We start from the raw sequence: 21,874 nt of genomic DNA, 5'->3' as shown, positions 1-21,874 counted from the left end.
AAGAGTTGAATAATATAAATTACACCAAACAACACATCCAGTTTCTGCTTATACATATTAAGTAACTTGTGCTGATAGATGAGAAAAGCCCACAGTAGGAATGGATTGTGGTTTGCCTAATATTCTTGGTGATAAGCCAAAAATAATGTTGTTTGTAATGGTATAATTACCAATGCTGTTATCAAGAAGACACTTAACCAGTTATTTTTGAACTACAGACAATTGCCCCATATCCGCTTACACATCTGCTCAATGGCAGTGCAACAACAACTTACGCTTATCTAATGCCCTTCATGCGATTGGTGTCTCGCACTTAATAGCAGTGTGGTTTGATGCCAAGCTGGAAAGAGAGGGGAGCGCCACAAGGCACGGTTGAAGATGAAGGGATTGAATTCGGGATTTCCAGAGATTTGGGGTGTAGTGGCTGAAAGCACTGCACCAATGGTGGAGTGGAAGGGCTGAGGGATGTACAGTATGGCTGAGTGAAGGCAGCGGGTAGTGAAGTGGGGTATGAGCAGATCAAAGATAAAATCGGCCCAGAGTTACTTTTTTTGGAGTTTATTTAACCAAGTCAACAAAAAGGAAATAATTTTTATAGAGACTTATCATGGCAAAAGTGTTAACAACTGCAAGCTATGGGGGAAAAACTTTCAAAAGGCATTTGGTAAGAGGGAATTGGCTAAAAATAAGACACATCGAATTGGAGGCAACCTCATGTGAAAATTGGTTGGGGGCGGAGAGTAGAGATAAAAAGAAGGCATTGTAAGACGTGAAGATAGGAGCAGGAAATTGCAAAGGGATATGGACAGATTCAACAAGATTGAACTGTGGCAGATGGAGCTCAATGTGATAAAGTATCTTGTTTTTCACTTTGGATTTTAGAAAGACAAATCATAATACATTTTTAATAGGGAAAGACTAGCAGTGATGGATGAGCAAATGGATTTAGGCATCCAGGTCCACAAGTCATTAAAAGTTGGTTCACAGCTACAAAAAACGGCTAACGGGATGCTGACTTTTAGCTGGAATACAAAAGCAAGAAAGAGATGCTTCATTTGTACAGAGCATTGGCCAGACCTCATCTGGAGTATTGTGTTCAGTTTTGGGTGCCACACATCAGAAAAGATATGCTGATCTTGAAGGGTATACTGCACAGATTCACCAGAATGATAATAATAATGATACTAACAGAATTAAGAATCTCGACTGTCGCTGTTCTCTGGATTCCTCTTCAATATTTCAATATCCTTTTGGAAAAAAGGGTGCAGGCCACATAATATTGGCAAAGGTGCCCACAACATAAGCAGAGTTTTTTCCGAAGTATCCCCTGCGCACCATGCAGTCATGACTCAAGATTTTGTCAGAGTCAAAGTCTTGCATAAACTACAGGGATTTTCCTGGTTAAAACACTGTTGCGGATGTTTCACTGAAGCACATTTTAGATGACAATGTGCTTTCAAGTTGTTACAACAACAACAACAACAACAAATTGCATGTTTATAGTGCCTTTCACACCTTTAACTTTATATTCCAATTCCCTCGCTGTAACCTAGGATTAGAATAGGTAACAACAGCTTCACGTTAATTGTCTGGAAGCCTTCAGTAAACTAACAGTAAGTACATCTTAATTGTTTTCATTCCTTGTTTCTGACGATGGACAATTCCATATGCTGTCCGTGGTTATTGTTTCCTCTTTTCTTACCTGCAAATTTCACAATGTATGGAATTTGGCAATTTGTTGAAATAAGTCTTAACTTTGAAGTTGTTTTTTTGTAGTTCTCAAAAGAAATATAAAGAAAACTGACTTCAAATCCAAAGCTTTGTTTAAGAATTTGCCAAATTTAGGATGCTCTGAAATGTTATATTAATAGAACAAATCTAGACCCAGGTGTAATTTCTCCCCAGTATCTTGGCATCTATTAGTCATTATTTCACCAATCTACTTACTTCACTACAGATACAGTATTTTGAATGCTTTTAATCCTCCTCATGTTGTTCACCTGTTTACATAGCTTAGAGTATTCAGGTTTTTAATATAACAGAAGAAGAAAGGGGGAGGTTAGTAGACTTTGTTTTCTTTCACATAGGGGCTTATTAGAATGCGGAATGTCTTCCCACAAAAGGCTGCTGAAGCCGAGGCCAAAACAATATTTAAAACAGAAAAGGATTAAGTGCTTGAGGAAGTATATTATTAGAGGGCAAGTAACAGCTAGAGTTATGAGATCAAATGGGCTAATGGGCAAAATCTGAGACTTGTGACTGTCCACTTTAGTGTCCCCATAAGTAGACATGATGCACACCAGTGTCATCGTACTTCAAGCTTATTTCATCCACTGGTGCAAATGGAAATTGAACTTAATCTAATATGGTTGAAAGTGAACCATGCTTCTTACGCAAGACTTGCCACTCACCCCAAATTGCTCTCACAACTACTGTACCAGTGCTTCACCCTCATTTGCCTCAAAATGCTCTCTAGAGATCTGCGCTTGAAAAGGACAAAATGTAGGTTGTTTTCACTGTTCAAATAAACAGATCGTGAACATTTTGCAACCCCCACATCAAAATATTTTTACTGAAATCCTTGTGAAATAAATGCCTGCTGCACAGCTGTGCAAACATTATGTTTTATTGAAATGTGTTGACAACGCTGAGTGGGAGAAAAATAAATTTAAACTGGAGGCGGGAAGGGAAATGGAATGCAATCTTGTAATATGAATGTTCTTTCTTCAGCACCTACAAATTGCTTTCCTGTTATTTACCTCCTGGGATCTCAAATGACTTTGAATACTGTATAGTGTGTTTAAATGTTCTGCAGCCATTTTGCTTCATGCTCCATATTAGTGCATAGGCTTTTAATGCGTACTAACAGATAGCTGACAGTTATTCAGGTAAACGCGTTCTGGTCGTATTGTCATGAGCGAAAAATCAAACAGCTGTAATTATATGGCATCCAATTGTTGGTGTTCGTTAGCTGTTTTTACTGTATATGCAACAGTTGGGATAACAGGAAAAGCTAATGAAAATGACCTAAAAGATGAACACATTTTCCATGATCTCCTCACACTTGGCATTTGATATGAAGATTGAGGAGGCCTGAGGGGGGAGGCACGGAGGAGGTAGTGGGTGGTGGAAAAAAGGATTTTAGGGTTGTGTTTAGTCTCCAAGATGATGTTGGAGTAGAACGCCGTTTTTGCGCGTGTCAAAGAATGGCAGTAGCCGTGGAGATGCTCGAGCCACAGTTGGCGGTGAACTGTCAGGCTAGTTTTCCGCCATCTGCGCTCGAGCAGACAGGTTTGAGTTTTTTGGCGGCGGAGATGGTTGTGGTACCAGAGGGATCGGGTTGGTTTGTAGATAGTCCTGGATTTTAGGGGGATGAGGTAGTTTAAGGTGGAGGAGAGTTGATCATGGAGCAGCTGGACGGCTGCTTCAGGATCTCCGCAGGTGGACGGCCAGAGGGATAGGTTGTTTGATGATGTGAGGGCTTTTGTGAGGGTCTCAGGGGGTAGCCTTTTCCAAGGGCAGTAGAGGATGGTTGAGGGCTTGGTGGAGGAGAGAGGGATGTGAGAGGAGAAGGAGATGAGGAAGTGGTCCGAGATGGTCAATATATAAATTACATTTATATAGCGACTTTCACGTCAAGAGTTGGGAAGTCCGGCGAGCAGAGAGTGAGTATAATGAAGCCTGGACGTGGTTCGATTGCGTCTATGGTCATCTTCCCCCTCCCTCTATCCCATATTTGACTTTCAACCCCATCTTGTAAAACGCTCTGAGGGCATTATATCAATGCAGGTATTTGCTTTGATACGTGTTTTAGCCTGTATAATCTGTACAAGTCTCTTGTAACTCTGTCTGTCCAGTGCCTTGGGACATCCTCACAATGTGAAAGGCGCTTTACAAATGTAATTTTATTGTTGTTGTTGTTTGCAACCCATATTTTTCCATCCTTACTTGAAGCTCAGGTAACCTCAATATACACACTCACAGCATTCGTGAAGCAATGGTGCAGCAGTGACACTAGTTTGCTTTCAAGACTTAGCAATGCTTTTTTCTGTTAATTGTTTGTGTTTTTCAAACCAAGGGTTGCCAACTCTGTGCATTGGAGTGCTTTACCATTTTGAGTACCCAGTGCCAACATCAGGAATTCCTCAATCAGACAGAGATCAACAGCTACAGAGCTACCTTTGGCTTGTAGTCTGCTTCAACAAAATGCCTTCACACTTGCTACTCCAGTGTTCTCCCCGGCCTCCAATTGTGTACCAGTTATTGTTTTGTTCATTGTTTAGCCATATTCAAGTGAGGCTTGCCAATATTCTAGATGTCCGTGTGGTCTAGACACATGATATGAAATAGTCATCAGAAAAAGATTTTTTTATACAGTGAAGGTCGCTTAATTCAGAATGTCGCTTAACGTGGAGTCCTGTAGCTCAGTGGTGGAGTCCTGTAGCTCAGTGGTTAGAGCACTCGCTTTGCAAGCGAGAGACCTGAGTTCAATTCCAGGCAGAGGGCGAGACCTTGGGCAAGTTTCCTTACTCCACACACCTAATAATAATCCCTCCAAAACCAAAAACAATAATAAATTGTTCATATTCAATCCATGACTGTTTGTGGGACATTGCTGTGCGCAATTGGCTGCCGCGTTCGCCCACAAATATACAGTCAATTCACTTTACAGTGTGATCTGTGAAGCACTTTGGGACGTCCTCCCGACGTGAAAAGCGCTATATCAAATGCAAGGATTATTATTATTATTATTAACTTGAACACCGTTTATTTTGGAGAAAACGCCAGGCCCCAATTTGTTTCTATTTTAAGCCTATTTAAAATATTCCGGTTTATTTAGACCTAAATCCGGTTTAATTCAGACAAAATGCCTCGCTGGTGATTACCGCTGTGTGGGGCTTTTTGATAATCAACTCACTCACTTAAGATTAGCTCGCCCCTCTTTTCACATACTGCCAAAACGTGCTGACCCAGGAGTGGCAACTTTGAGGGTTTGTTAAGCGTGGCCGCATGCGAAATCCACTTAATCCTCTCGCAGTGTGTGGAGTCCTGTAGCTCAGTGGTTAGAGCACTCGCCTCGCAAGCGAGAGACTTGGGTTTGATTCCCGGCAGGGTGAAACCTTGGGCAAGTTTCCTTACTCCACACGTCTGATAATACTCCGTCAAGAAAAAAATAATAATAAATTGGTCACTTCAATCCACGACTGTTTGTGGGACACCGCTGTGCGCAATTGGCTGCCGCGTTTCACCCACAAATGTACAGTCAATTCACTTTACAGTATGTTCTGTGAAGCGCTTTGAGACATCCAGAAGACATGAAAAGCGCTATATCAAATGCAAGGATTATTAATATACTCAGCGCTTTGGGACGTCCTCCCGACGTGAAAGGCACTCTATACATGTAATTTTGTTCTTAAAAAAAATAGAGCTCCCATCCCTCGTGATCAGTGTGTGCAAAAATCACACGGAAGAAAGTGTCTCTAATGCTCCCGCAAAAGCTAGAAATTTTGGACAGAGTTAAAAAGGAGCCACCTGGGATATTATAAATTTATATGGAGATAAAGACCATTTTTGCTTGCAAATGTTCATTGAGCATTTTTCACCGGCCTTTACATACACACCGGGTATTCTGTAATTGGTGCTATAATAGGTCAAGCAATTAAGACAACTGGGTGCTATTTAATGCATTGACTTTGGATAACCTTAGATGCAGGTTAATTCGGACAAAATGCCCTGTCCGAATTCAGTGAATTCAAGCTACCTCATGTGAAGGGCGCTATACAAATTTGCTGTTGTTGTAAGCAACCTCCATTGTATTTCCATTGCTGTCTTATCTCCACTGTTCACACTATTGACATGAAAAACAGTAGTGGGTTATATTGCTGCAGACCCTACTTTTTTCTGAGCCCCTGAGCCCCTCTTTAATAGTAGTATTGCTGTATGTTCAGTATTTACAGGCGGGCATCAAATCCAACTGTTGGTGATGGCATGTTCTCAGCTGCTATGGTGATCCTGCTATTAGAACACTTTTTCAACCTTGTTGATCATTGTTTTCTATTACAAGGTTGAGCTTTAGTTTTCAGTTTAGAGGTCGTGCATCATTGCACCATTACACCATTGTACAATAGTGTCGACCACCTTATCCCTTTCGGGCATCAGTGCAGTCACTGCTTTTGAATTTTTATCAAGATTGAGATAACAATGGAGTATGAATATAATTTATTTGAAAGGCCATTATGTACACTGTTAAGAGCCCAAATATTTTCTTCTACATCATTATTACCATTTTAGTATCAATAAAAACGTAAATCTATATTGTAGAAGATTTTATATGCTTAATTAGTTTGTAAAACATGTTTGAAATTCTGCGGCTGTCATCCAGATTAACTCACTAAACCATAGAGTTTCACAATGCAGATTATTTGAATTGTGGTTTAACCAGATATTTGTTCAGCACCGAGTATTTGTGGGCACCATGGAATCACAACATATGGGCTCACACCCACGTTATCTTGCATGGTGTTTCCATGCAGTGCGGCCAGAGGGAAAGGGTGAGAGGAGAAACACATCACTGTATCTAATAAGTCCAACAATGGCTGAATAGGTAAATACATCAGTGATGTACCATTAACTTCGGAGCACAGTAAGGCCCTCAGTTTGATTACCGCTGATTGATAGTGCCGAGTTAGCTGATCTAATCCAGGGTACCGATTGGTGCACTACAATTAACCCTCATTGCCCCTGGGCTCGGGAAGATTTTTTTGATCCAACATTTGACTACGAAATGATCTTCAGAGGCACTGGGGCACTCATTTTTGTGGTTGACTCTCAGGTAAAGTACACCCCATGCTTCAGAGCTAGGTTTTATGTGCTGCCCTTATTCTTCTCAAGTGTTTTTCATTTTCCAAATATTGTACAACATAAAGACTGTAAAAAACACCCAAAATTGGAGGGAATGGCTCAGTTTTAAATGAGAATTCTACACAGTCAGCAACTACTGGCCACACATTATTTATGAAAAGAATATACTGCATAAATCTATTGATATACCAGGGAAAACTCATAAGTTGGGGCCAATATCACAGCAGTAAGGTACAAAAATGGCTGACTTCCAGTCGTCAGATGGGCTGCTAATGTCACTTCTTTCTTGAAATAACATCATTGGCTCTTCTGGTGCATAGTGCACATGTGTAGAACACAGAACATTTTGTTAGTACCATTTACTGCACAAAATGTGCATGCTCCCAATGCACTGAAAATGATGGCCATTTCATTAACGGTGGAAGAAAGCCAGTCAGTGTTGGAAGCTCTGTGTATTGTGTTTCCGTTTAGCAGGGGTCCACAGGAGACTTGTGCTATAAATGAGGCAAAACTCCAGCAAAGGCCACGATAACAACTCCATTTACTTCAATATTTGAATGATCTGAATGAGAAAGAAAGATGTGCATAGATGGGAACAGACTGTAGAACCCAAAGTCAAAAGCAGAACTCCTACATTGATGGATTTTTTGTGATCCTAAGAGATCCTATGCTGCTCGTGCCCATAGCAAGTTGCTCATTATTCTGTTGAACAACAATCTTTTTTTCAAAAATCTGTTCTGTTTTTTCACCTCTGGACTCTGCTTCCGATTGAGATGCTGATTTCAAATCCTGGTATAATTCCACAGCAGCTATTGCCCTCTAATACATTGTCTGAGTGGCCATTTTTCACTGTATACAATGTAATGTTGTTGTTGTTGTAAGCCTTGTTGTTATTGTTGTAAGGGAATGGGTGGGTAATTGCAACCAAGCCCAATTTTATCCTCGCCCAGCATTCACACATGTATACTCTATAGCAAAGGTTGATGACCCAATTCAAGTGTGCTGAATTCCAGCGCATGAGTGTCACCTCAGCAATAAGCAGCGAACTCGGGATACCCATCAAATCTGGGAATAGACCGCACTATACAGTATCCTGTACTACAGTGTACAGGATTGGAAAGACTGCTGAGGTCCATCCAGTCCTTCCCAAAATAAAATAAGTAAGTAATCCTGCTCTGCTCTATTTCTCTTATCCATCAATCAATTTGTTTCTCAAATAACATTCTAGTTCCTTTTTGATTTTGCCAACACAACCTGCCTCCACCACCTTCCTGGGTCACTCTTCACCACTTTCTGTGTAAAAAAAAATAAACCTGAGATGTCTGCTCACTTCCCTTCTTCTGATTTTTAGTTTACTTTCCCTTGGTCCAGACTTCTTCAACCATGTTAACCATGGGTCACATTGTTCACACCAATTTTGTAAGTAGCTGATAATTGTAGCAGGCAGAATTTTGTAAATGGGATTAGTTTACAGACAGATCTGGAGATGGCCTTTTACTGATTATTGTAAAACACAGCAGTGGATGCACATTTCAAAAACTCATATTCAAGCTACTGTTGTGAAACTCTGCACTCAGTAGACAGACTAGATAGGTTAAGCTTTTTTTCGCTGGAGAAGAGACGATTAAGAGGTGACCTAATTGATGTGTTAAAAATTATAAAAGGGTTCAATAGGGTTAGCATAAACAGGCTGGTTGGGGTTGGTAACCAGGGGACACAAATATAAGACAGTGACTAGGGGATCTAAAAGAGAATTTAGGGGTAACTATTTCATGTAGAGGATAGTGAGATTGTGGGACTTGCTGCCCCAAGGTTGAAGCAGATAGTGTAGATGCATTTAAGAGGAAGCTAGATACACAATAAGGGAGAAGGGTATGGGAGGAAGTAAGGAGTAGGTACATGTGTATAAAAACTGGCAAGGACGGTCTGGGCCTGTTTCCATTCTGTAGAATCTATGTAAATCTATGTAAGCACTTGGAAGAAAATGAGTGCGAACGTTTCATTAAGTCTAAAGGAAGAGGACACATGCTATAATTTTTTATTCTTGAATTTGAATACAGTTGCACAAACTATTATGGGTTTTCGAATGCGGAGATTGGATATGTGAATATTAAACATCATTTTATGTCTTTTTATGTCTAATGTAATTAAGGATGATTATATGGAGGCCTTGGCCAGATTGCATCTCACGGTGTCCAGAGCCTACAAAGTGAACCAGGATATCAATTTTGAAGTATTTATTCATAAAGTCGATGGTTTATCTGATGATCACAAGATAGAAACACAAAGAGATATTCATCAACGTGCAAATGATGACCTTGCAGATGCTAGCTTGGAAAAAATTCATCTCAGGTGAGAAATATTTGAAGATATTTTTCTTTTCTTGAATACTGAGTGGCCAATGCATCCAGTTAAATACTGGCCTAATACTTTGATAGCAACACAGTTCAATGGAAAACAGATCTTGATCAATCTCTACAAAACCAGTGAAAGACAATATGCTTGTACTTTCAGGGGCTTCAGAATGAGTATTGATTCTTGATCCACGATGACCGAAACAGCCGATCAATATGTCAGATCTATATTGAATTCAAAAATCACTGAACCCTGAATACTGTTTTAGAACTGAGGCTTGAATACCAGAAATGTGAACTGATGAGATTGTTTATCAACAGATCCCAAACTATCTGACTAAAGAAACCGGGGTCCTTTGGTTAACACTTTCTACTCAAAAATAGTGAACTTTATATTTTGATTAAGATCCTCGCTTGTATTTTATGTTTATCAATTAAAAAAAACAAATTTCTTCCTATTGAAATAACTATTTTCTTTTTTCAGTTTCTATTTGACCAGTATATATGATCATTCAATATTTGAAGCATTTAGCAAGGTGGTACAGAAATTAATTCCTCAGCTTCCAACTTTAGAGAACCTACTAAACATCTTCATCTCAGTAAGTTATTTGTTTTAACAATATTACTGATTGTGATTCCAAATGGCCACTTAGGCAATATTAACAGAGAGAGACGGTCTCTTAGAACAATACCTTAGTTTGAGTCAAATGCCTTCAAGGAGAGGGGTTATTGGAAAAAAAGGCTAGAAATAATTTTTTCATGTATTTAAAAGATTTGTAAATTATCTTTTTGATGCCTACAGTTAGCCTTGTTGATGTGTACGTGCCTTGTCAACACATGCAGTTAGTCTCGTCGACAAGTACAGTCAGTCTTGTCAATACATGCTTTAGCCTTGTCGACATGTAAATGTTTTGTTAGCACATGCCTTGTTAACACATTTCGTCAGTCTCATCAATACATATTACCAACCTTGCCAACACATACAGTCAGTCTCGTCGACACATATGGTCAGCCTTGCTAAATATGTGAAGTTAAAACTATGAGAAAACTGTAACCTTTTGGAACTCACCTGGACTGACATTGTTCTCCCTCAGCAACTTCACAGTATTTTTGATGTTTGTATGCTGAAAGTTGTTACTTAGATGGACTGTGTGGCAATGGGCCAGATAGTAGCATTTCACCTCTGGAACCTGGGTTTATACTTCTTGACTCACTGGATGGAAATGTCCCCTGACTGCCTGCTGGCTGTAGGAACCCCACTGGCAAATATATTTAGGGAGTCGCAATCTAGTCTTAGTGTGCCTGGCCCAAGAACACAGAACAGCCCCTAATTTAGCATAAAGCGTTGGTATCTTGCAGAGAAACCAGAAGAATGGTGGATGTGGGAATGATTAAAAATCACATTCTGCAGTCAGTTCTTCTGAGGCTGTATGCAGTATGCGTTAATGTGGTTTGATTGATCTTAAGTATGGTGATGGGTTTTCACATGTGTCTGGCTGGCCAAAAAATATCACATACAGCACTTGAGCAAAGTAGAGGAACCATTTTAACTGTGCTGTCACCAACTTGGATGTACATAACTGGGTGCTTAAAATGTGAAAGTATTCCTCTGACCATCATTAATATTGTGCAACAAAAACAGAAGTCGCTGGGAACACTCAGCAGGTTAGGCAGCATCTATGGAGAAAGGAAAGTGAGTCAACGTTTTGGGTCCACGACCCTTCGTTCAGTTCTGATGAAGCGACTTCTGTTTTTGTTTCAGATTTCCAGCATCTGCAGTATTTTGCATTTTATTAATATTGTGCACTTTAATAAGCACAACATATTTAGAAAAACGTATTTTCTTTTAAAAAAAACACACTAAAGCTCAGTATTAAAAAGAACAAGTTCCATGAAACAACAAAATGTTTATGATCCCTCTTCAGTTTGGGGTAAGGATTAGGCATTCATTGTTGCACCAGTCATAATAATATACATTCAATATACTGCCGTTCACATTGGGATTTACTGTAAAGTGTAGCGACCGTATATTTTGTAGATGACTGTGCTAGACAATTTGTCATAGCATTGTTCCACAAGCAGCCATGAAATAAATGACCAATCTTATGTGGAAAATTGTTTGCCAGGACAAGGGAAACTCCATTCTTTTTTCAAATAGTTTCATGGGATCTTTAACGTTTACTTGAATAGGCAGGCGGAACCTTGGTTTTTAAAGCTCATTTGAAGGACGACATCTTGACATTGCAGCGCTTCTCCATCACTGAAGTGTCAGTAGACGATAACCTCAACTTCCTGACACGGGGATAGTTGTGCATAAACCTTAGCTCAAATATCATGCATCCCTGACTATTAGTATTTTGTTTTTTGCAGCTTTTAAAGTAACACTTTTACATTACAGAATTCTGGAATTGAGAAAGCCTTTCTCTTTGATGTAGTTAGCAAGATCTACATTGCAACGGACAGCATGCCGGTCGACATGCAAACTTACGAGCTTTGCTGTGACATGATTGACGTTGTAATTGACATATCCTGCATATACGGGTTAGTACCTGAATAATGTTTGGAACAATTGCATAAAAACTCAGTTGTTAATTTAACCATATTCTAATTTTCCCGCAGACTCAGAGAATTTGGTGGTGGGAGTGCCTATGATAAGGAATCGGTGGCAATCATAAAACTCAACAACACCACTGTTCTGTACCTGAAAGAGGTGACCAAGTTCCTTGGCCTAGTTTGTTTTCTTAGAGAAGAAAGTTTTGAGCGCAAAGGTACTTTTTACTTATTTTGTCTTCGAATCACTTATCCCTGTAAATAGATTTTAAGTGGTTCCTAAACTATTTGAGGAAAAACTATTGTGCCACACAAAATCACAGACCATCTGCTTCAACTTGCTAAACTTTGTTTTTTCTCACTCATTGTTTTTTAAATATTTTTTGATTAAATATCCAATGACAATGATAAAGGCTGGAAAAAAACTTAAGACTGCTCTGTAAACAATTTGACTGACTGTCAATGGTGACCATAATAACAAACACAGAGCAGAGAAATGGACCACTGTTAACCATCACCAGGGCCAATAGAAAATTGCAGAAATGTTGGCCAAAAATAGCTGGGAAATTCTGCAAATTTTGTGGAAATTTACAGGGAGTTGATTGGTGCTACTGAGGTACATTTTACGGCAACCTACACTTTTTCACTTTATTGATAAAAACTAAACATGAAGACAAAAAAACGGTTAATGATTTCTTTAACACACCTGGGTGGCCACTCGGGAGTGGGGGGAGGACGGACGGAATTAGTCCTGACTAGGGTTCCAGGAGGTCACCACCTCCTGCCTCTCGGGGCCCACCACCGCACGCAGACACAGAGAGAGAGACACACACTACACTCACAGACACTCACAGACACAGAGAGAGTCACAGGCACAGAGAGAGACACACACTCACAGACACAGAAAGAGTCACACACTCACAGTCACAGACACACAGAGAGAGACACATTCCCAGACATTCACAGGCGGAGAGAGACACACACTCACAGACACAGAGAGAGTCACAGACACAGAGAGACAGACACACTCACAGACACTCACAGGCGGAGAGAGACGCACATTCACAGACACAGAGAGAGACACACACTCACAGACACTCACAGACAGGGACACGCACTCACAAACGCATACACTCAAAGACACAGACGCGCACAGTCACAGATAGAGAGAGACAAGCTCACAGATATACATACATACAAAGGAGAGTCACACACTCAGACACAGAGGAGAGAGACACTCACAGACACACTCACATAGAGACATTCACAAGCACACACATACATACAGGAGAGAGAAACACACTCACTGCAAACCTGTAAAAACACTGAGCTCAGCCCCAGGTCTCTGCCCACACATACAGAGGAGAGACATTCACAACAGTGGGGCCTTGGGTTAAGTGAAGCCCATTTCCCGCTCGTCCTGCACAGCGCGTGCACGACTGGAGCCGCTCCACCCACAGCCTGGGGCCGAGCGTACAGGTTGTTACAGGTTTGTAATGGAGGTGGTGTTTGTAACGGAGGGGCTGTTTGTAACGGAGGGACTGTTTGTAACGGAGGGGGTGTTTGTAACGGAGAGGGGTCTGTAACGGGGTTGTTTGTAACAGAAGGCGTGTTTGTAACAGAGTAGGTGTTTGTAATGGAGCGGGTGTTTGTAATTGAGGAGGTGTTTGTAACGGAGAGGGTGTTTGTAATGGAGCAGGTGTTTGTAACGGAGAGGGTGTTTGTAATGGAGGGGGTGTTTGTAACGGAGAAGGGTTTGTAACGGGGGGTGTTTGTAGCAGAGGGGGTGTTTGAAACAGTGGGGGTATTTGTAATGGAGGGGGTGTTTGTAACGGAAGGTTGTTTGAAACGGGGGGTGTTTGTAACATAGGCGTTGTTTGTAACAGAAGGCATGTTTGTAACGGAGTGGATGTTTGTAATGGAGGGGGTGTTTGTAATGGAGAGGTTTTTGTAATGGAGGGGTGTTTGTAACGGAGGGAGTGTTTGTAGTGGAGGGGCTCTTTGTAGCAGAGGAGGTATTTGTAATGGAGGGTTGTTTGTAACAGGGGTGTTGTTTGTAATGGAGGGAGTGTTTGTAGCGGATTCCGCGGAAAATTTGTGGCTGCACTTTTCTAATGCCCCAGACCATCACCCTAATCTGTTGTGTCTATTTGTGTGGTTAAAGTGCTCATTTTAAACGATGCACACAAAATCACAATATTGTTTTGTATGAAGAAAGCCCTTCAGCCCATTTGATCTCATCCTTCCAGAATAGCCTGCCGTCCACCCATCACAGAACCAGGCTACTTTTTAAATGAGTCCAGCATCAAATTATGAAACAAAGTGGCCCATAAGGAAGAAAGTGAGCCCTTCTTTTCCAGATAAAGAGACATTTCCGTTTGTAAGTGGCATATATATGTGGAACTCTGATTCTCGTTTGAATACTCTGAAGCATGGAGCTGGGTTTGCGTGTGTATCAGACACCTGGCTGACCAAAATAATCCTTCAATCTATTTATGTCTCATCATAATTTGCATCTAACACCACAACTCAAATGTGGATTTGAAACTGGTGAGGGAAGCAAGCAGTTGGTTATTATTTGGGGAAATGGGTTGAAAGGGGGATGGGGGAAGAATTAAGAAAAGTGCCTCAAAGATCTGTGATGGGACCCCTTTTTGTATTTGTATACATTAAGGACCTTGATTTCTAGACTGAATGAAAGCTAGTATTTCCTTACACAGAGGTAGTTAATGACTGGTATGGGTTACCAGGAAGAGTGGTTGAGATCAAGATGCCTGACTCGTTGAAAAATCAGCTTCATTCTACAATAGGAGAACAGCAAGGTGAGCATACTGAAAGGATGAGATTAAATGGACTGAAGGCTTGTCTGAATCTCTTGTCATCTTGTGATTATCACTCACAGTATCATGAGTATTGCAGGTTGGCACAACAATGTAAATAGGTAACAGAGTTGGGGATTTTTGTTGAAAAATTCAGACAAAGCGAGGAAGTATTTTTCATATTGAAGTACTTGTTGAAATTATTTCCTAAAGAATAATCTTTGCAACAAAATTTCTCCTCCCATTTCTGCTTGATCTGTTCAGGCCCACAGTGACTCTTAATATATAATAATAATCCTTGTGTTTGATATGGTGCCTTGTCACATTGTCGAGATGTATCAAAATGTTACTGGATTTTACTTTCGCAGCAATTTACAGTGAAATGTAGTGACTGTATTTGTTGGCAAATAAGGCAGTGTAAAGCAGTGTCCTACAGCCACGAAGTGACTGATCAATTTTAGCTAAGGATTGTTGGGAGAAACCTTTGAGCAGTGCCATGAGATCTTTCAAAATCCACCTAAACAGGCAGATAGGACCTCAATTTGTTCATTCACTTCATGGTTGTGGGACATTTCAGTGCACAAACTAGCTCCCTACAAATATACAGTCACTACAATATACAGTGATTCTTGTGAAGTAGTTTGAGAAATCTTGATGTGAGAAGCAGGATATTATTAGTATTACTGGGTTATACATCTCACAGGCTCCAGGCATGTTCTGGTATTGCATTCCAATAGCCAATATTTGGGTTGGAGTTGAGACAATAAAAGACAAGACAAGAGTGTAACACGTTAGTCGATCAAGGGTCACATTCTTTTCTCACCAGACATCCACATGCTGGTAGTTTTTTGAGGCTGCTGTGTAGTGATCAGGTGCAGGAACTAACCCTGATTTCCTATCCTAGCCTAGGAACACTGAAGTCAATTGTAAGAGTTCACCGACTGATCTGGTTAAATCAGCTCAGCCCTGACTTGGGATTGAACCCAGGATCTTCCCAGGCTATGTGGTTCAGCTGCACACACTAATTTCTCGGTTTTCCTTAGGCTTGTTGATTTTGTACTTTGGTTCTCTCGTTCCTTGCTCAAATTTAAAATGAAGTTTAACACAGGCCTATCTATCCATTTTCATTGCCATGAACTATGAAAGTTGTGGCACGTTACTTGGATTTAGTTGTTGCTTTTTTGGGAGGATATTTATTAATTTTGTGTTCTCTTTCCACATTGCAGGCTTGATAGACTACAACTTTCACTGTTTTCGCAAAGCTATTCACGAGGTCTTTGAGGTACGTACAAATGTGCTGAGGTGCCGGAAACAGCACAGTCGAATGCAGAGAAGCAAACTGAGCACTCCCAATAGCACACCTCGGCTTCTGCTATGAACAACAACTTGAATTTATATAGAACCCTTCACAAAGGGTAGCGTCCCAGAGCGCTTAAAGCCACTGCTAAACTCATTGTGTTTCTGTTAGTGGACTCAGTAACATTAAGCTTTATTATATTTGACCCACTGACATGCATGAAGATAATGCTCAGGATATTAACACTGACTGAAATTGCTCTAAAGCAAGCACTTTGTAAAAGATCGATTTTTCTTTATTTTTGTGTTGAATATCATTATTTATCACTTGTAACACGTGTTCTACCATGTCATTTTATACAGCACACAAATATGTATTTGTTGCTGGTCTCCTGAAAAATAATACTACTACATTGTAGTAGGTTAAAGCATTAAACCTGGTTTAAAGTTTGTTTTACTCCAAGGTGGTCCAACCTTTTGGCTGCTGAGGGTCTCATTCCCTATTAGAGAAAGGTCCGTAGGCCGCATAAGCAATATTTTGTGTTTTTCTTCCAGAAACATAAAAACATTGACACAGCACCTTTTTCATGCTGGAAGGACATCTCAGTGCACTTGATACTATCGACTGAGCACCTGAGTTGGGGGTGGGAGCCGAGGAGGTGGGACGGGGAGGGGAAAAGATGACCGAAAGCGTGGTCAAAGAGTTAAGTCTTGATGTTCTTTGAAAGAGAGGAGGGAGTCGGAGGGACTCCAGGAATGGAACTCCAGAGAGCGGAGGCAAAATGGTGACGGTATGGCAGTTGGGTTGGGGGCACATGAAGCAAGCCGGTGTTTGCTGGGCAAAGGGAATGCACAGGTCACAGAGGTAGGATGCGGAGGCGGGTTGGAATGAAGGATGTAGAGAAGGTTTTCACTGGGTAAGGAGGGAGCTTTCTGTGAGGAAACTGCACGTCGTATTGTCTGTCCTCAGTTCCCCCCACGGTGGCTGAGGGAGACTTTAATTGTTTATCTTGACAATGAACCACAAAACGCTGCCCTGACTTCTCTCTCTGCTCTCACTCTTTTTGTTTCCCTGACAAATCCCCGACTGTCCAGCGCCTTGCGCCACCTCCCAATGTGAAGGGCACTATACTAATGTAATTTATTGTTTCTCTCCCCCACCCTCTCCCTCATGCTCTCCCTCACAATCATTCTCCCTTCTCTCTATCACACACTCTCTCACAAACACTCTCTCTGCCTCTCTCACACACTCTCTCACTGTCTCCTCTCACAGTCTCTCAATCACTCTCTCGCTTTGCACACTCTCACACTCTCTCAATCACTCTCTCGCGTTGCTCTCGCTCTCTCTCTCCCCCTCCCTCTGTTTCTTTTTCTCCCTCTCCCTCACATTCGCTCTCTCAATCATTCTCTCTGTCAATCACCCTCTTTCAATCTCCCCTTCTCACCTCGAACTCACACTCTTAAAACATACCTACTCTCTCCGCCACCCTCACAATCATTCTCTTCCCCTCACTCTTTCTCACACTCTCTCTCCCCCTCTCTCACAGTCTCTCTCTTCCGTTCCCCCTTTCTCACTTCTCTCACACACACACGCTCTCCTCTCACACACTCTTTTACTTGATCACGCCCCCCCCCCCCACCCCCCGAATTTGGAATGTTGGAAATGGTCTTGGGCTGCATAAAATCACCCGCCGGGCCGGATGTGGCCCGCGGGCCGGCTGTTGTACCATGCTGGTTTACTCCATTAAATGTATACATTTACAAATCCAGAAAACACGCTTTTCTTCAACAGGTTCATCAACAGCACAATCAGGAGGTTATGTCTCTGGTGGTGGTCAGTTTACTTTTTATGGCAGGCACTTTTTATTGCATCTCTGTGCTCTGCATTGAGATTTAGTGACTCTAATACTCCATTTGTTACTTATTCCAACGCACTTTATGATTCACTAGTAAAAGTTCAGTCGAAATCTGGGTTCAAGAATATCTTTCAGAAGCAAATTGAACATGAGTCCTGATGCTAAGAACGTATTGAGATAGTTTTGCACAAGAGCTAAATGCAACAATGTAGTATAAAAGCAGTGGTGTGAATCCCTGAGCTTCCATCTGGGGGCTTTCGCACTTTCTGACTTGGGTTCTAAACTGGGGCTCCCACAGTAAAAATACACTGCTTCCTTGTGATGCTCGTGCTTCAATGCACTTTATTTTTCAACAAGTGAAACCAAAGATGTTCACAGGAAAATAAATCTAAATAGAAATCCATTGCTTTGTAACTAAAAGAAGCAGAATGCTACAAGCGTACTGTGCTGATTTATAAATCGCTTAGAAAGTTTCCAGAAATGTAGCTGCTGTCTTAAATATTTGTTTACGTTGTGCTTAAAAAGTAAAACAAATGTGTCAGAACTCTATATATGGTGGATCCTGTATTAAGGAAATACTGTATTCATGAAGAAGTACTCTATTTATGAAATACTGAAAAAATGCACTAACGTTTGGGGTGTTTGTTGTGGCCCATCAGTTTTCACTAATGCAGTATTGTATCTGTAACCGAGAATGATACCTGGAATATTATTTACATGAATCAAATTTAGTATATGGTTTGATAAATACAAATAAAACACCATATTTAATGCAAGAGAATTCTTACTAGTCAATATAAATATTTTTATATTGTAATAATGTACTGTAATTAAGAATCGAATCACTAGATTTTACGGGCAATGCTGCATTTAACATTTGTTTTCTTGATCACTTGGTAAATGAACCCTGCATACCATTCTGGGAAGATAACACATTGTTTTTAAAAATGTCTTTAAAGGAGCAAGTACCAAACAAGCTTGTAAGTGTGAAAGGAGCAAAAAAAATGAAATTGAAGAAGTTTACACACTGAAGCACTGGAAAGTCCATTAGCTGGAGATCCTGTTTTGTATTGTATAAATTGTAGTTTGATCATAGTCTTTAGATCTCTAATTGGTTTGTGAACTCCCAGCTTCACAACCTGAATAGTTTTATGTTAGGAATAAAGCATGCTGTGAGAAAAGACCATTTGGTCGATAAGAACTTTCCTTCCGTACACCATGTGTGACTATATCCAACTCATTTCAACTCCTGTGTAAAGGTTCGGCAGTATTTCTCCCGGCCTCCCGAAAGTTAATTCATCAAAAGTCCACAAACCATATCTAACCTAGTATCCATACATTATTCATTCCTGAGAAATTGCATTCCTTAGCATAGGAGTTTCATGCCCCCAGCATTGCAGGAATTATTATGTTTCATATTCAAAGATTTGTCCAGCTCATTTTTCTCCGTGTGTAAAATATTTTTCTTTGTACCCCAAGACAGATAAAGTTTTTAACATGCTCAAGTTTTGTTTGCGGCAGAAATCAGCTGTGTACCCTGAGATTCTGGTCCAAATTATAATCAGCATATGTTTTTCTGCACCAAAATATTTAGTGACAAATATTAACATTACTCTATAACTTAAAAGATAAAAACTCAATAAAGTTTGATGCTGTATGAATTACATACTGCTTTTATAAAGTGTTATGTTTTTAAATGAAATCAAAGTACCAGGTTGATCTTTGTGACAGGACAAATTTGGAAGATTCTCAAGTTGCTACATGGACCAAAATGTTATGACTGTATACTGTTAATTAGCATCTGGAAGAGATAGATTAACGTTATGGGTGTGAACCTTCATCAGGACTGCTGCTAGTACTATTGAATGTCACATTGCTTCAAAGTAGCTAGAGTTGTATATTACTGCAGTTCAGTTATTTTTTTAAATAACAAGGACAAGGCAATTGAGAGGATAAGACCTACATAAAAAATGGAGGTTTAAAATTCCATACAAAAAGATCCACTTAATAGGTCATCAGAAACAAAGTTTCTTTTTTAAAAAAAAGTACCAAATGGATTGACTCTCAAACAGCTAACTCTAAGAAAAATCACAAGATTGGTTCAGAACCAAAACAGCAACCTGACTATCCTTCCACAACAGCATGAAATGTTTCCTGAGTGCTGGACTCAACCACCCTTCTTGGCAACCTGTTCCAGTCATTATTGGTGTATGTCCTAAAGTCCACAGCTCTAAACCTATGTCCAATTTTCCTACTGTCTTGGTGCATTCCAAAAGCAATAATATAATTTGTATCCAGCATTTACATTATTTCACTTAATTTAAAAGGAAATTCATGTGGCACAACTCTGGGGAGAAATAAAGGGCACTACTTTGGGTACCAGATCTAGCACTAAGTGTTTGATTAAAGTGGTGCTGAATTAATTCTTGCATTTGATATAGTGCCTTACCACACTATCATCTGAGATGCCTCAGTGCTTCATGGAATTTTTCTGTGAAATACAATCGTTGTATTTTTAGGTGAACAAGGCAATGTCCCACTAAAGCCATGAAGAAATGTAAACATTGTCTTCCTTGGAGAAAAGGAAATTAAAAGTTGGCGTAACATCTCTTTACTGTTCTAGTGAATTTCGATCAGTTGTATGCAAATAAATAACGTACAACTTTTTTTAAAAATCCTATTTTTGCACAAGTCGTCTCTCTATGGACACCTCTCTTCTACCTGTTCTCTGTGAAGTTCTTTGATACGAAATTCTACATGAAAAGCTCTACATAAGTGCAAGTTTTACATACAAAAACCCTCACTATTTTGTCATTTTTTTCATGTACTTACAGCCTCAAATTATTATTGTTGAATTCCCTGCAAGAAGGGGAGATCATTGGTGATCCAACAGGTTGTGAAAATCTCCCAAGTTATAATAATTGTTGCGTTTCATATAGCATCTTATCACATCTTTGAGATGTTTCAAAGCACTTCACAGAATATACAGTAAAGTGTAATGACTATATTTTGTGGGGGAAATTCGGCAGTCAATTGCACACACCATAGAGGATTTTTTTTGGAGGGATTATTACCCCCCAGAAAAGCGATCCGCTAATCAACTAACAACCGGGTTCCTACTTACGGCGTGTGGAATAAGGAAACCATTTAACGGGTCTACACTTTTTTTGGTCAGCCGGGTCAGAGACATGCTGCAACCCATCACCGTGCTTAAGAGTATCCAAACCGAGCTGAGATTTCCATGCATTCCCCCTACACGTGGAAATACCAGAGATAGATTGTTGGAATGGAATGCACACTCTCCCTGGTAAGACGCATCCCACTTACTTAATTCCGGAAAGTATTAGGCACAGGTTGGCAAGAGCCAAGGCTTGGGGCCATCAGAGTGTGTGTTGGGGTACTGCTGGAGATTAACCAACTAAAACCGGTTAGCTTGCCACTGATATTGCTGTCTGGCAAGCCTTTCCCGCTGCCTGTCTAGCTAGGACCACTCTACCTGTTAGGGTTTTGGCTTGTAGGGTTAACAGGAGCTGAGTGGGATGACTCCCTGTCCCCAATGACTGATCTTCCCTTCCAGGTCCTGCCAATGAGCCAGGCTGTCATCAACAGTGCCCTGGAATACTGTGGTTCTGCCTGGCTCAGAAACCCCGGATTACTGAGAGCGTCACAGAGGGCCGGCTTGCTTCTGACATTCCGTTGCCAGGCATGTCCCCTCGGAGCCAGTTCAGCTATCCAGGAGGATAGTCACTGGCTGGTCATGCGACATCTGACAAGAGTGGGTTTGAGCTCTCAACAGGTGGATGGCAGGTACAAGGAACTCCCTGAGAGTTTCTCGGTGGGCAACATGAGAGCATTGCCACCGTCTTTCCATCCACAGCTCGGGCACATGTCCACTCTCGCTGGGAGGTGCGGAGTCTAAGCAGCAGCTTGCTGGCCTCTCTCCAGGCCAACCAAGGTGGATTCTAGGCGTTGGGCATACAAGCGTGCGGTCACCAACTCGGGACTCCAGGTAACGGCGTCCAGCAGCTGTCACCCCAAGCCTCAGGGCTTCCTCATCAGCTATCTGGCCGACATCTGCCTTCAGTGTGGTGGGGGACCTTGACAGGTCTACGCAAGAGAGGATCTCAGAGTGCAAGGA

The 21,874-nt window shown here is 40.9% G+C and overlaps 1 protein-coding gene across 1 annotated transcript; it reads left to right on the top strand.

Moving 5' to 3' along the window:
* Positions 1 to 6,755: 6,755 nt before the first annotated feature.
* Positions 6,756 to 20,365, top strand: LOC103186206 (ras-related GTP-binding protein D; the record flags this gene model as incomplete). Its single annotated transcript, XM_007905085.2, is given in 7 exon segments — positions 6,756 to 6,832; positions 9,014 to 9,213; positions 9,700 to 9,814; positions 11,614 to 11,756; positions 11,835 to 11,983; positions 15,811 to 15,866; positions 18,696 to 20,365. Coding segments are annotated over 7 exon segments (812 nt in total), but the record flags the coding sequence as incomplete, so codon positions are not given.
* Positions 20,366 to 21,874: the final 1,509 nt, after the last annotated feature.

Source organism: Callorhinchus milii, unplaced genomic scaffold (assembly GCF_018977255.1).
Source record: "Callorhinchus milii isolate IMCB2004 unplaced genomic scaffold, IMCB_Cmil_1.0 Scaffold3, whole genome shotgun sequence".
NCBI lineage: Eukaryota > Metazoa > Chordata > Chondrichthyes > Chimaeriformes > Callorhinchidae > Callorhinchus > Callorhinchus milii.
Note: the sequence above shows the minus strand (reverse complement) of the source record. Positions and strands in the feature narration are given on the sequence as shown.